This window comes from Diabrotica virgifera, chromosome 2 (genome assembly GCF_917563875.1).
Source record: "Diabrotica virgifera virgifera chromosome 2, PGI_DIABVI_V3a".
Taxonomy (NCBI): domain Eukaryota; kingdom Metazoa; phylum Arthropoda; class Insecta; order Coleoptera; family Chrysomelidae; genus Diabrotica; species Diabrotica virgifera.
In genome coordinates, this window is record NC_065444.1 from 237,002,125 (window position 1) to 237,018,873 (window position 16,749).

The 16,749-nt window shown below is 33.8% G+C and overlaps 1 protein-coding gene across 2 annotated transcripts in view; it reads left to right on the forward strand.

Annotated features, from left to right (window-relative positions):
- Positions 1-5,621: 5,621 nt before the first annotated feature.
- Positions 5,622-16,749, forward strand: part of LOC126880497 (60 kDa lysophospholipase) — an 84,134-nt gene continuing 73,006 nt past the window's right edge. Inside the window, exon 1 of one of the 2 annotated variants that reach the window (XM_050644376.1) lies at positions 5,622-6,189. In XM_050644376.1, coding sequence (XP_050500333.1) covers positions 6,111-6,189 — 79 coding nt within the window. In that variant the 5' untranslated portion in view covers positions 5,622-6,110. Of the gene's footprint in view, positions 6,190-12,326; positions 12,584-16,749 lie in introns of those variants that run through there. The other variant, XM_050644375.1, reaches the window with a different exon arrangement.

The following is a 16,749-nucleotide window of genomic DNA, read 5'->3' on the forward strand; positions in this document are numbered from 1 at the left end:
GGCCTCTATACGAGGTAGGAGTATATACAGTTCCTCATGACTCACCCTGTATACAGGGTGTCCCGAAAAGATTGGTCATAAATTATACTACAGAGTCTGAAGTCAAAAATATGTTGTTTGAACCTAACTTACCTTGGTACAAATTTGCACATAAAAAAAGTTATAGCCCTTTGAAGTTACAAAATGAAAATCAATTTTTTTCAATATTTCGAAAACTATTAGAGATTTTTTATTGAAAATAGGCACGTGGCATTCTTATGGCAGGAACATTTAAAAAAAAATATAGTGAAATTTGTGCGCCCCATAAAAATTTTATGTGGGTTTTGTTCCCTTAAACCCCCCTATACTTGTGAGTACGTTCGTATTAAATTATTATTAAAGTATTATTAGTTAAACACATTGTTTTTAAAACTTTTTTGCCTCTTAGTACTTTCTCGAAAAGCCAGTTTTTATCGAGGTATTTTGAATATTTGTCAAATCCACCACCTATTTGTATATGGATAAGTACGATTATAAAGACCTGTAATAATATGAAAAATTTATAATTTACATTTTTATAATATGAAAATATACGAAAAATAAGAGGCAAAGAAGTTTTAAAAATACTGGGTTTAACTAATGGTACCGCAATAAAAGTTTAATTGGAACGTCCACAAACATTTGGGGGGTTTAAAGGAACGAAACCCCATACAATTTTTCTGTAAACATAATAAAAATGAAGTTGCATCTCGATAAAAACTGGTTTAACGAAAAAAGACTAAGAGACAAAAAAGTTTTAAAAATATTGTGTCTAACTATTGGTACTACAATAATAATTTAATTGGAACGTACACAAAAGTTTGGGAGGGGTTTAAAGTAACAAAACCCCATAAAAGTTTTATGGGGTGTACAAATTTCACTATAATTTTTTATTAAGATTTTCCTGATATAAGAATGCCACATGCCTATTTTTAATAAAAAATCTCTAATAGTTTTCGAAATATTGGAAAACATTGATTTTTATTTTGTAACTTTAAAGGGCTATTATAACTCTTTTTATGTGCACTTTGTGACTTATGTGACTTTTACTAAGGCATGAAACCTATGGTATAATTTATGACCAATCTTTTTGGGAAACCCTGTATAGTTAAATATAAGTGTACATTATAAATTTTTTTTCTAGAATTATAAGTATATTGTGTTTATTTTATAAAGTTATATTGTGTCAAATATATTATAATATAATATTTATAATTATATTATTATGATATTATATATAGTTAAATGTAAGTGTACGTTATAACTTTATAAAATACGTCCACAAAGAATAGCCATTTACTATTTATTACATTGACAGTAGGTACAAATTTGTGTTTATTAATTTTTCGGAAATGAATATAACTTGAATTGACTATGTCTTATTGTATTTCTTGCAATACATAAGACATAATTTATTTAGTCGTGTACTATTGGTAAACAAAATTTATTTTTTGTAAATTATAATTTTAATCTCAAGTAGTTGATAATAATTATATTTTTTTACTAATTAAAATAAAAAAGGTCGTAGAAAAGTATAGTATTCTGCTCGCATGTAATGTCTATTACACACTCTGATGAATTACGATACTCGCCTTCGGCGAGCTTTATCAGCGAGGGAAACTTTATCATCAATTTTAAAGCTGAGTAACATTGGTGACAGCGGTGGGGTTAAGAAGAAATTAAATAATAATTGTTAATGGTGAATACGAGATCTGGTGAAGTTGATAAAGAAATGACATGGGATATGTCCGGGCCCCGTGTATGGTTTTTAAAAATGGAAGAGCTGAAAAAGAAACGTAGACAGGAAGAGGAAGAAAATCTTAAGTTAGAGGTAAGTTTAATTTAAAATTAAAAAGATCATATCTGCACGAAAAGTATCCTCGAGGGAGCCGAAATTTTAATAAAAAATCCATCTTACTCCAAAATTGTAAGAAATAATAAATTAGAAATTTTAAATAACTTTTAAATTTTCCCAAATTAAGCAGTTATATCAAACCTAACCTGTTAAGTATTTTTTTTTATATGGAGTTGAAGTCTGGACAATTTTACGGACCCAACTTAAAAAACTTACCAACTTTGAGATGTGGTGTTATCGAAGAATATGGAAAATAGCATGGACACAATACGTAACAAACAAGGAAACATTAAGAAAGAAAAAGAAATAGTCAACCCTATGAAGGAAAGATAACAAATTAATAGTAAAGACAGAAAAATTCATGGAAAGACAATTGCTGAACATTAAACTATCAGATAGGAAAAGAAGCGAATGGATTCGTAATAAAACAAAATATATGTTATAAAATCATACAGAAGTAAAAAAATTCGTTTGTATAATGGTATAAAAAGTTTATTAAAAAACTATTAAAATGTCATCCAAATGGATTGCAAAACGTTTTCGATGTAAATCAGATCATCTTCAGTGCGTTCTGCTTAGTAGATAAGGTATATGATTTACATATTAAGATTATAATAAATATAGCGACTCCAAGTCGATGTTAAAAGATTATAATATTAATATGTAGTGCTCAAAGGGCAACATGGTTCCCTGCTCGAATAGAACGTGTGGTCCTTGCCAGTTCAATGGACACAGACCAACCTGTCCAACCTGACCAACGTGTCCATTGAACTGGCAAGAACCACACGTTCTATTCAAGCGAAGAACCATGTTGCCGTTTGAACACTATTAATATATAAACTTTTAAAATCGACTTGGAGTCGCTATATTTATTATAATCTTAATATGTAAATCATATATCTCGATGTTACCACTTTTAATAGTGTGCAAGTTTCATCTACTAGGCAGAACGCACTGAAGATGATCTCATTTAGAGCGAAAACGTTTTGTAATCCATTTGGATGACATTTTAATAGGTTTTTTAATAAACTTTTTATACCATTATACAAACGAAGTTTTTTACTGGTGGAAGTAATGAAGGAAGAGAGATGAAAGATGGACTAAGACGATGATGATAGATTGGAGACCGTGGAACCACAAACGAAAAAGGGGAAGGCCACAAATGCGATGGTGAGATGACCTGAAGTCGGGCCAAAATGGATGTAAATTGCCCAAAATAGAGGGGCATGGAAGAAGGAAGAGGAGGCTTATATCCAAGGATGGATATTCAGGGCTGATTGGATAGATAGAATTTATTCTACATCAGTGTAAAGAATCATTCCTTAGTTGATGTAACAAACAAATACAGTGATATAAGACAAATTCACATTGAAAAAGAAGGAGAATAGGCAACGGTATGACATACCGCATGTCAGAGTCTACGTCTTGAAACATCTACGTCAGTAGTTAAGGGTTAATATTCAAATCGTTCAAAAAAATTACTCAAAAATACAGGGTGTTTGGTAAATAATGGGCCATAGCTTAACCTTAGATTCCTGAGGTTAAAATAGGTCGATTTAAGCTAACTTATCTTAGTACAAAAGTTGATAATAACCTAAATACAGGGTGTCAAAGTTAAACTTTTATTTTATTTATTTTTGAATATTTCCTGACAGGCATGGGACAACAACACGAAATTTGGTAAGTGATGCTGGTATTGTACAATCTACTAAATTATGCTAAACAAACGTTTCTGGCTACTACCAGAGGCGTACGACGGGGAACATGAATGATTGACACTTCCCAAATTCTACGCCACTGGCGGAATTTCTATTTTAGTGCAATTTTTTGATTCTCCAATACTTTCTATGTAAAAAATATACTCCCCATTCGTAACGATAAAGCCATTAGTTTTCGAGATATTTGAAGCTAAAAACGAAGGAGCATAATAGATTAATCAAAATAAGCGTGCCTTTTCATTTTTAACTTCAAATATCTCGAAAGCTAATGACTTAATCGTTACGACTGAAGAGTATATTATTTGCATAAAACTATTGGAGAATCGAAAAATTATGCTAAAATAGCAGTTTCTTTAGTGGCGTAGAATTTGGGAAGAGTCAAACATTCACTTTCCCCTGTCGTACGCCTCTGGTATTAACCACAGACGATTATTTAACATAATTTAGTAGGGTGTACAGTACTTACACTTTCTGTCAAGTACCATAATGATATGCCAAATAGTTTTATAGTACCGGGCACACATAGTTCTTGAAGTTTTAAATAAAGAATAAATTATTAAAAAAAAAGAATACTTTAAAATAATTTGATATATCCGTGTGATACTTGGCAGGAAGTGTAGGCACTGTAAACCCTACTAAATTATGTTAAATAATCGTTTCTAGCTACTACGAGAGGCGTACGACAGGGGAAAGTGAATAGTTGACCCTTCCCAAATTTTACGCCACTGATGAAACTGCTATTTTAGCATAATTTTTAGGTTTTCCAATACTTTCTATGCAAATAATATACTCTTCTTCATTCGTAACGATAAAGACATTAGTTTTCGAGATATTTGAAGTTAAAAATGAAAAGGCACACTTACAGTGGAACCTCGATTATCCGTCTCTCCATTAACCGTCACCTCTGTTAACCGTCAGGGTCCGTACATAAGTTGTACTGACTACAGAAGTAAAAAATGAGTCATAAATTAATTTTGTTTGAGCATTGCGATAAGTCGATAGGCCAAGTGAAATTCGCTGAAATGTACAGTTTTGCTATCAACATATTTTAAGAATGAATTAACTGTTTTGTTTCCGTGGCCTAAAGATGACATAAAAGAATGGTTAATTTGTGATGAGGACGCAAAAAGCTATCCATTGTTGACAGATGATGAAATCGTTGAAATGACAACAGAGGCGGAGGAAGCAAATTCAAAAGCTGACACAGACTACAGCTGACAAATTGATAAGATTGTACGAACACAAATCTCTCTTATATTGTCAAACAAAACATACAAATAAAATTTGAGAGCTGTACTATGAATTTTGAATTTTTTTAATGTTCTGTTAACCGTCTTTTCGATTATCCGCCATACCCTTGGTTCGGTGCCCTGACGGATATTCGAGGTTCCACTGTATTTTGATTAATGTATTATGCTCCTTCGTTTTTAGCTTCAAATATCTCGAAAACTAATGGCTTTATCGTTACGAATGAAGAGCATGTTTTTTACATAGAAGGTATTGGAGAATCAAAAAATTGTACTAAAATAGAAATTTCGCCAGTGGCGTAGAATTTGGGAAGGGTCAACCATTCACGTTCCCCCGTCGTACTCCTCTGTTAGTAGCCAGAAACGTTTGTTTAACATAATTTAGTAGATTGTACAATACCAGCACCACTTTCCAATTTTCGTGTTGTTGTCCCATGCCCGTCAGGAAATATTCAAAAATAAATAAAATAAAAGTTTAATTTTGACACTCTGTATTTCGGTGATTATCAACTTTGGTACTAAGGTAAGTTAGCTTAAATCAACCTATTTTAAGCTCAGGAATCTAAGGTTAATCTATGGCCCATTCTTTACCAAACACCCCGTATATTTAAATATTGACACATTTAATTCCAATCTCCCCTACTACCAAAAATGAGAAGTGAGCATTAATTTTCTATCTCATAAATAATATATTACCCATTAGTTTTACGGTAAAGTACGGTAGTTTATTAATTTGTTGATAACGACTTTAAATCGCATCCCAAATTATTCACGATTAGTTGCTAAGTGCATCAGCTATTAACTCTGTATGTGTTCAAAAATAACTGAAGTTGCTTGTAGTTAGTCATACCTTAGATTTTTGTAGAAATGTATCCAAACAAGTTCTTTGTAACCAAAATTTGAATAAGCTCTAGAAAAGTTAAGAACGGTTGTGAAAAAAAAAAGACAAGAAGGGGTTTGGAATCAAAAATCATACTCCTTTCTTTTAATCTCTTATCCAAAGTTTGTCGGAAATTATCATATCAACAAAAATAATGTATCTACAACACATTGATCCATTCGAGCTATTTGTACTAAAAAAAGTGGCCAAATAGTGATGATCAGTAACGTCAATTTTTCATTCTAAATGGTTTTCTGAATTTGTTCTGCTAAATCATATTCTACATCTGGTTACATCTAACCTTCTGGAGATGGTCATGGAAGAATTTAAGGTTTAACTGATCGTAACCAATCCTACAGAGACACATACTAAGCTACACGGCTTCACCTACAATGGATTGTGTTAATCTGAAAAAAATTTTAGTGCTTCAAGTTGGATGGAAAATTGGGATGGAAAAAAATCATGTTGGAGGTAAGTTACATTTTTTGTGTTGTTTATATATTGTTTATATATTGGATTAAATATAAGAAATAAATGAAATGATTTTCAATGCAATGTAATGCTGATTTAATATCAAGCGTACATTCTCACTAGTCCAGGAACCAAAGCTTTTCACCTCGCAATTTTTACAGAATGGATCAATTTGCTTGAAAATTTGAGAATAAATAGTGGATAGTCCATGGATCAAAATCTATATGATGCCGAAAGACGCTTTTACCATGGGGGTGGTTGCCACCCCATCTCGGGGGTGGAAATTTTTTTATTATATGGAAATTATATTTTGACCGCAAAAGTTAATAAAAACATTCATTTTAAACAAAAAATATTCTATACATTTTTTTGATAACATTAATAGTTTTTGATTTATTCGCTATCGAAAGTGTTAGTTTTATATCTAAAAAATCAATGTTTTTCGATGGTGTACTCATTTACGATTCACTCAATTTTTGCCGTAGAACAAATTTTATCAAACCAAGTTCTTGGGAATTAAATTATCTACAATTTCATATTCAAACATGTTTTCGTATCTCTGACGCTAATCTTTCTATTCTGAAGAAAATGACACTTTTTACCAAATTGCAAACATTCAGTATTCGCTTTAAACTTCAGTTTTTTAAAAACTAATCATTCTAAGCCAGTCAAACTTCTAGAATCTGTTAATAATATATAAATAAAGAAGAATAAATAAGGCCAATGACTAAAAACACCGCCAACTTACAATATTATGCTTCCAATTGGATTTCTCCTTTTTTTTTTTTTTCAAAAAAATATATTGATTTTTTAACCGTAACTTTTTATTTTTTATCTTAGAAAGTTAGTTAAAAAAGAATGTAGGTTTTTACAAGATCTATAAGGCTATTAATATTAAATCCTTTTAAAATTCTTAGTCACAAAAAGAGGTAGCATTGAAAGGGTTGATAAAGGTGGCTTTTGCATGATATTACAAGATTTAATTGTCAATAGCTCGCTCAATTTTTGCCACAGTACCGAATCGCCTCTCGTGCTGTGCGGATGTATTGCCTTAATCATCAAGCAACGTACGCCACGATAAAAACTTCGAACCGGAATTTTTGTTAAAAACCGATACCTACAATTTAAAAACAATTAATGAAATATTTATTTTCATTTACATTGAAATTTAATGAGTTTTTGAACCCAGTGCTAATTTAAGTGAAATAAAAACATGAATGTGCTACCAGCTAGTAATGGACCTGGAGATTCTTATAGCCAGCCAGTTTCGCAAACCAACATACAGGGTGTAGCAGATACAAATATGCAAGTACAACAATTTATTAATTCTCAACCAATAACTCAAGCAGCATTAAATAATAATAATTCTTGTTTAACTCAACAACATTTTGATGCTTCTCAAGCAAATTCCACTCAGCAGGTACCAATTAATCAACAAAATTACATACATCAGGTACCAATGATCCAAAAATCACAACATATACCATCAACCAGTCAGAAATATTATCACAGATTGTCCTCTACAAGTGACGATGAGCAGCTAGAACAACACGCAGCCAACGAGAACGAATGGCAACAAGTAACGAATACAAAAAGAAGGAAGATCAGAAGAAGCAACTCACAAAACTCCGACATAGATATAAGCAATAGATATAGTCAGCTTCCTGTAGAAGAAACTGTAGAAGAGAGTCAAACAGACCAACAAATAGATATCACCGAAGCTAAAACTATAAAACCTCCTCCAATATTTGTATACGGAGTAACAGATTACCAGAAAATGATACTAAGTTTAAGAGATGCCATTGATGATGTGCACTACAGTACAAAAACACTTGCAGATAATACAATTAAAATAATTAGTGATACTATTGAGTCTTACAGGCATCTAGTAACGTATATGCGTGAGAAAAAAATTGTACACCACACATACCAACTCAAAGAAGAACGTGCATTCCGAGTAGTGATCAGACACCTTCACCACACTATGGACACAAAAGAAATAGTGAAAGAACTCAACGCAAAAGGCCATCAAGTCAGAAATATCCTCAATGCCAAGGACAAAAGAACTAAGGAGCCTCTTAATCTGTTTTTTGTGGATTTAGAGCCTGCGGTAAATAACAAAGACGTATATAAAATACAAAAAATGCAAAATTTAATCATACATGTAGAACCTCCAAAACCTAACTATGGACCAGCTCAATGCACGCGATGCCAACAATATGGACACACCAAGGGTTACTGTTATAAACCTTTTGTCTGCGTTAAGTGTGGGGGAGCCCATAGTACATCAACCTGCACAAAAACAAGGAACACTCCAGCAACATGTGCACTTTGTGGAGGTGCCCATACAGCCAACTATAAAGGTTGTAGCTACTATCACAACATAATGAGACGCCCTAATAATCAAAATAATAGGCAAAATGTACAGCCAGTCAGCAGTCAGGGTTGCCCAAATGCCCATCCTAATCTTACCACCAAGCCAACAACAACGCCGGTAAGAAATAATGTGACCTATGCAAATGTAGCATCCAACAATTATACTCAGCAGAATCAATGTGACACAACAACAGATATGCTACATAGATTCTTAGACGAATTCAAAGCCATGTTTCAGCAACTTATTCATCAAAACACCATGGTGATGAATATGCTTACTACGTTAATAAATAAAATTCATTAAGTTCATTAGAATAGCACTGTGGAATGCCAACGGCATTCTACATCACAAACAAGAAGTTGAAATATTTCTAAAACACAATTCCATAGACCTGCTTCTCATCAGCGAAACACACTTCACTGACAGATCCTACTTTTACATTCCACATTACACAACATATCACAGCAATCACCCAGACAACACTGCACATGCTGGTACTGCTATCCTAATAAAAAACACAATAAAGCACCATGAAATGCCAAATTATGCTGAAAATTTTCTACAAGCCACAACTGTCAACGTCTGCATGGACTCATATAATCTAAAAGTTGCCGCCGTCTACTGTCCACCACGACACAACATAAAAAAGGAACATTTCAGTGATTTTTTCGATACACTAGGATCCAAATTTATTGCGGGCGGTGATTACAATAGCAAACACATTTTATGGGGGTCTAGGCTTACAACAACCAAAGGTAGAGAATTGGCATCAGTGATTCAAGAGAAGCATTACGCATACCTGTCAACAGGAACTCCAACTTACTGGCCAACTGATCCTGCTAAAACTCCTGACTTGCTTGACTTTTTTGTGACAAATGGGTTACCAGCTCCTTACTTAGACGTAATACCAAGCTATGATCTTTCTTCTGACCACTCTCCGATAATAGCTTCAATAGGAACAGCAGCGTTACATAGAAAAACTCCCACAAGACTACATAATAAGAAAACTAAATGGGAAGAATATCGTACCAGAATTGAAGAAAAAGTAAAACTCGACATCAGACTAAAGGAACCCAATGAAGTCGAAGGGGCGATCACAACTTTTAATGACCTCCTAATTGAATCAGTACAACAAGCCACTCCTCGTCCCACCATCCAAAAGAAAGACATTTCTGTACCTAAAGAAGTGAAGGAACTCATAGCTCTAAAACGAAAAGCAAGAGCTAGATTACAACGCACGCAAGCCCCTGTTGACAGAACAGTGTACAACCGAGCCAGTAGTCGACTAAAAGCAAAAATTAAAGAATTGCGTGAATGTTCATTTAATGAATATTTGAAAGGTCTTAACCGAAGTGATAACTCCATCTGGAAACCATGCAAATTCAAAAACAAGCCTCAAATGCAGAATTCTCCTGTACGTGACTCCAGCAATCCTGCAGCTATATGGGCAAGAAGCGATAAAGAAAAGGCTTCACTATTTGGTGCATACTTATCCAATGTATTCACACCGAACTGTGATGTAGTTGATGACGAAATAGCTAGACATCTCTCAAATATCCCAAACAACATACCCGCAACCAAACAACTTTCTGTAAAGGAAGTTCAAAATGAACTAAACTTCCTAAATCCAAGAAAATCTCCAGGGATCGATAAAATAACCTCCAAAATGTTAAAAGAACTGCCACGCAGAGGAGTCATACTCATGATGTACATTTTCAATGCTATCCTGAGACTAAACTACTGGCCGACGCAACTCAAAACAGCAGAAATAATTTTAATACTGAAGGCAGGCAAAAACCCAAACGAAGTTTCATCTTATCGGCCAATCAGCTTATTGCCAGTTATGTCAAAACTACTAGAAAGACTCATACTTCAAAGAATAAATAAGGAAGTACTCCCTGAGGATTGGATTCCATCACACCAATTTGGTTTTCGACAAGGCCACTCAACAGTTCAGCAAATACACAGAATAACACATTCAATAAATTTAGCAATAGAACAAAAACAATACTGCCCCTCAGTATTCTTGGATGTTAGCCAAGCCTTTGACAAGGTTTGGCATGATGGACTTTTATACAAAATATCTAAAATCTTTCCACTATCCTGCTATCGACTGCTCGAATCATATCTTCACGACAGACAGTTTCTTGTAAAAGTGAATGATGAATATTCGCAAAAATTCCCAATCAAGGCCGGAGTTCCGCAAGGCAGTGTCCTGGGTCCCATTCTATATGTATTATTCACATCAGATATTCCTACGTCTCCACACACTGTCATAGGAACCTTTGCGGATGACACCGTCATCTTAGCAATTCACCAAGATCCAGTAGAAGCTTCCAACATCCTACAAAATGACTTAGCAAACCTAGAAAATTGGGTAAAAAAATGGAAAATTAAGATAAATGAGGCTAAATCCGTCCATGTCAACTTTACTACAAGAAAAGATCAGTGTCCATCACTATACATAAATAACAAAATTATTGCTAAAAACAACTCTTCCAAATACCTTGGCATACATCTAGACTCAAAACTTACTTGGAAAGTGCACATAACAAAGAAGAGAAAACAAATAGACATGAAAGTCAAAGAACTCTACTGGTTGATAGGTAGAAAATCAAAACTAAGTTTGGAAAATAAACTGCTGATATACAACACCATAATCAAACCAATATGGATGTATGGTATCGAAGTCTGGGGATGTGCAAGCAAATCTAATATTGCTATCATCCAAAGGAGCCAGTCAAAAATACTACGCATGATCACAGATGCACCTTGGTTCGTGTCGAATTTAACATTACATGAAGATCTGAAGGTTCCATTCATCACAGATGTCATTAAAGATAGGTACAACAAACACCACGAGAAAATGGAAACACACCCCAACGCAGTATTACAGCCGCTAGTACAAGCTCCAATTCCCAGAAGGTTGAAGAGATTATGGCCAGCTGACATGAAGACTATCTAGGACTCCTTCATTGGAGGGAGTCCCTTCACGCCAATGAGGGGCCCAGCTCCCAAGCCAACACTTTAACTTATAGGATGCTAATGTATTCTGATTGTTAAATAAAGCATAAAAAAAAAAAAAAAAAAAAAAAAAAAAAAAATTTTTGCCACAAAAAAAATTTTTGTAAACCAAGTTCTTGGGAATTAAATTCCAAGTATTATCCACACTAACATTAATTTTTGTATTTTGATTCAAATAAGCTCTCGTTTAAATACAAAATATATTGTTTTTTTTTAAATTATTTATTTAAAAATATCTACAAGGTACAAATGTACCTATGCCGTCGTTTATGGGAACTGAATAAAGATTTTTTTGTTAAATTTGGCCCACATAATCTATTGAATAAATGTAGAGATGTCACAAAAGTTCAAGTCTCTACCTCTTTGAAAAAAAAGTTATCACAATTTGAAAACTCAAAAGATACAACTGTACCTATGCCGCCCGACGAAGGTTGAAAGACATCTAAAGGATATCTTAAAATATACAAATTACCAGGGTCTGTGATAACGGGACTGAAAGGGATGAACTGCAGGCGGGCGCCCCTGTTTGGGGGGCGCCAAAATCGGCTTTTCTCTACTGGTGTTATACAAAAGACTATTTGAAAAAAACCGAAGGGCGCCTATGCTAGTTTTTGCAGGCGGGCACCTTATACCCTAGCACCGGTACTGCAAATTACCACATTTAACTCCAATCTCCCCTACTTTCAAAAACGATTGAGAAGTGAATATATATTTCCATCTCCTAAACAATCGCATACTCAACAGTGTGATACCGTCAACCTATTTGAAATAATACCAAGCATAATTTTATTGTTTAACATAAGTGATAGTGTCTATTAACATACTTAATTTGGTGATAACAATTTTTAATCGCATCTGAAATTATTCACGTTTAGTTGTTGAGTGAATCTGTTTCTTCTGCGGTTTCTTCCACGATGGATTGTTACAGCACGAAGAAAATTTTGGTGCTCTACGTTGGAGGAACCATTGGAATGAAAAAAAATCATAATGGAAGTAGGTTTTTTCTTTTGTTTATATGCATAAGAGAAAGTTTGATAAGTTCGATTAAATTACTAAATTGATATTTAATGCAATGCAATGGTTATATAATAGCCAACAGATATTCATTTCTAAACTGGCTTCTTATCAATGAAAGCAATGGGAATTTCCATTTACGTAAATAATTTTTGAAAAATATTTTTGCTCCTTATATATTTTTATACACCACAGTGTATTTTTCCAGTTTTAACTGTATTCCTTCACTCAACCGTTCTCTCCAGTTCTTTCTGTTTTGCCAATCCCCTGTCTGTAGATTTCTTCTTTCTATTGCTTTGTCCACTTCATATTTGAAAGTTTGTCGGGGTCTGCCCAGTGGCGTACTGATAGATCAGCGGGCCCTGGTTCCAGTTGGGATGCGGGCCCCCGCCCAAAACACTCAATATAAATCATCATATATCATAAAATATTTCATAAAAGCTCAAACTAATTTATAGTCTATTTACTCACGGCTTTTGCTGTAAGTTTTAAAGAACTGCTCGGATTGAGATGAAATTTAGCATACACATAGCTAATATGTCAGGTGACCCCTGGCTTATATGATCTCTAAGTTTTACCGCTTCAAAGTGCTCAATTTTGAAAACAATTTGGCTTTAAATTAACAAAAAAATTAATATTTTGAAAAAAAAAGAATATGTGTGTAATTTGTACGCACGTAAGAAGTTATACTTCTATTATATGATTTCAACGAAATAAATATACTTTAAACGCTTACCACTTTCCAAAAATCATACTACGGGGTCTGTGTTTGTATCGACTCGGACATAATGACAATTCACAGTAACAAACAGACGAAGTGAAGTATAATACATAAATATAAATGATTTAATAATACTTATCTTACTCCTGAGGAAGACAAATCCAAAGACACAAAAACTATAATAAATATATTTACTAAAAACACTAATATATTCTTTTCACGTCTTTTTTTGCACTGATATATTTATACATAACTTGAAATATTTAGCAACTAAACTCCATACTGTATGTGTGCGCATTCGCGCAGAATAATGAAAATTTACTCCCAATCGCGCCTAAAGAAGTATAACTTCAAAAAAATTGTTTTTAACTCAACTTCAAATAACTCAACTTCAAAAATCTCAACTACCTAGTATAAAAAATATAGGTTTTGCTATTGTGAATATTTTGGACTTTTTGTTTTCCTGACGACAAAAATTGGTTATAAGATATGTCTGTTCAAATGTTGCATACACTTGTGATTAGTGACTGGTTTAAGCCCATTTGACTAAAGCCTTTTCAAAAATAAGCACTTTGAACCAACGAATCTTACATATCTTATAAACAATAAGTAAAGTAATTTGTGAAGCGGTTACGATTAATATCATTTCGGATGCTAATTAGAAGGTGATTTTCACGACTGTTTTTACCAACCAAAAAAAAAAAAGATACTAAAATTATTTTGATCTAAATTTACTTACTTTTGATGTTAGAAACTTAAAAAACAACAATAGGCTATTAAAACAGTAAATTAATATTAATCCTATGGTTCCTCATACTCACATGATTGATCACTTTACGCCAGCCGTTTTTATAAATAATGAAACTCAAAAACTTTTTACATCCAAAATTACAGTCATAATTAAAAACATTAATACCGGAAAACTGGTATACCACCTTCTCAAATGCCTCAAAAAATATGGGCCTGACAGTAAACGAGGAGAAAACTAAGATGGTGGCATCAACACCCAACAATAGAGCCAGAAACATTGGTCACCAATTCTCTGTTGATAACTCTACCTTTGAAGTGGTGGACAAATTCACATACTTAGGCTCCCTGATCACCAAGGAAAACGTCATGACAGAAGAAATCAAGCGAAGGATAATCCTAGCGAACAAATGCTATTTTGGACTGAGTAGACATATGAGAAGCAGAAACTTAAGCCAAAAAACAAAAATAACCATATACAAAACCCTTATACAACCAGTGTTGACATATGGATCGGAGACATGGACCATCTCCAAGGCAGATGAAAACCTTCTGCTTATATTTGAACGAAGGATCCTGAGAGGCATATTCGGTGGCATCTGTGAAAATGGTATTTGGAGGAGGAGGTACAACTACGAGGTATACCACAGATATAAACATATATTTGGTGGAAAAGACGTAGTATCTCTTATAAGAATAGGACGACTAAGATATGCAGGACATCTAGCAAGATCACAGCATAACAACCCTCCTAGAAGAATCCTTATGTCACAACCTGTGGGAAGTAGAAATAGGGGTAGGCCAAAACTTAGATGGAAAGATGGTGTAGATGAGGATGGGAGAAAAATAGGCGCAGCAAACTGGCAACGGTTGGCAATGGATAGGACTGACTGGCGTAATAGACTTGGGAAGGTCGAGGCTCTTTCATAGGGCTGTAGCACCATTGATGATGATGAATACCGGAAAACTAACACAGCTTTTAAAAAATGAACATTGAAATAAAATGTATATGAACAAAATAGATTCTCAAATGGCATAATATGATACATTTATAAATAAATTAAATAATTTCATACAAACCTCTAGGGAGATAAAACGCTCAAATAAAAAAAATATCAAAAAACACCTTGGATAACGGTAGGGCTGATATCTTTTATCAAACGACGAGATTTTCTTAAAAAGAAATTAGTGTCTATAATATAGTGTCTAATAGTTATCCTTACCACTATTGTCTATATTTAGAATTTAATTTCAATTTTTAAGAATCACCTACCTATATAAAAGTACAGGCTGAATGATGACGGTTCTATAAACACCAGTATCGACCCTATTGTATTGGGATTATTGCAATAAAACTTGTTACAACTTTGTAGTATCTACAACATCTTATTCATGAATCGTGCTAATACATACAGTTGAGTCCGCGAATCTTTACCCGTGTGTCATCATTTTTAGCCTACGAAATAAGTCGATGATAAGTCGGAAATTGAAATTTACTAAACGCAACAGCAAGTCACTTACTGTCACTTGCTGTTGCGTTTAGTAAATTTCAATTTCCGACTTATCATCGACTTATTTCGTAGGCTTTAAATTATGACACACGGGTAAAGATTCGCGGACTCAACTGTAATATACAAGTGTTTGAGTTATCACGTGTAGACAGGCCCTGGCGGTTACTCTTTATAAGTTGAAAGATGTTTGGAAAGCAGGTAAAATGTGTAGGGAACCTTACAACAGCATTCCCTGCATTTCAATAAATTTTGTTAATTATTCTTCGTTTTTAGCTACACAAGTACCTACACAAAAATTAAAATCTGTTAAGCAGTTACATTTCTTATGTGTGTACTTGTGTAGTTCAAAATGTCCCCATCAAATTAGAAACAAAAGAAGCAAAAAGCGCATTAAAGCGGGCCCCTGCGGGCCCGGGCCCTGGTTCCGCGGAACCCGCGGAACAATGCTCAGTACGTCACTGGGTCTGCCTCTCTTCCTTCTTCCTATCGGGCACCTCTGTTATTCTGTTTATCCAAAGATTTTTTTGCTCTTCTGTGCGTACCTACCAAGTTAATCACTTCAGTTCAATTTAGTCTATTATATATCTGAGCTCGTTTCCATTCTTTTCTTAAACTCTATGTTATTTATTATATCTCTTCTTGTTTGCAGCTTCTCCTTAGGAATTTAATCTCCATTGCTCTTATTTTGTTTTTGGTTTGCTTATTTTTTATCCAATTTTCACACTCATAACTCAGGATACTTCTTTTCATGGTTTTATAATATAATATTCTTTTTATTTTTATTCTGATGTTTTTATCCCACAGTACCGGGTTTAATTTTATTATACAGTCTGTTGTGTGTCCTAGTCTATTTTTTATATATTCTTCAGTTGTTCCTTTGATTGAGATTATGAAACCTAAATGCGTGTGCTTGTCTGTTCCTTTGATTAATTTACCCTCGTCTATTTCCACTATTTTATTTCTGTGTTCTCCGTTAATTGATATTCAGATTTCTTTAGGATTATTTCCATTCCATTCTTTGTGTATACCTGTTTAAGTTTCCTTATCATAAAGCTGAGGCCATCTTCTTCTTGTGTGATCACTATTTGGTCATTTGGTCGTCAGCAAAATTTAGGGTATAAAGGTTCGTTTCTTATTGGTATGCTCATTCCTTCGCACTTTCTATT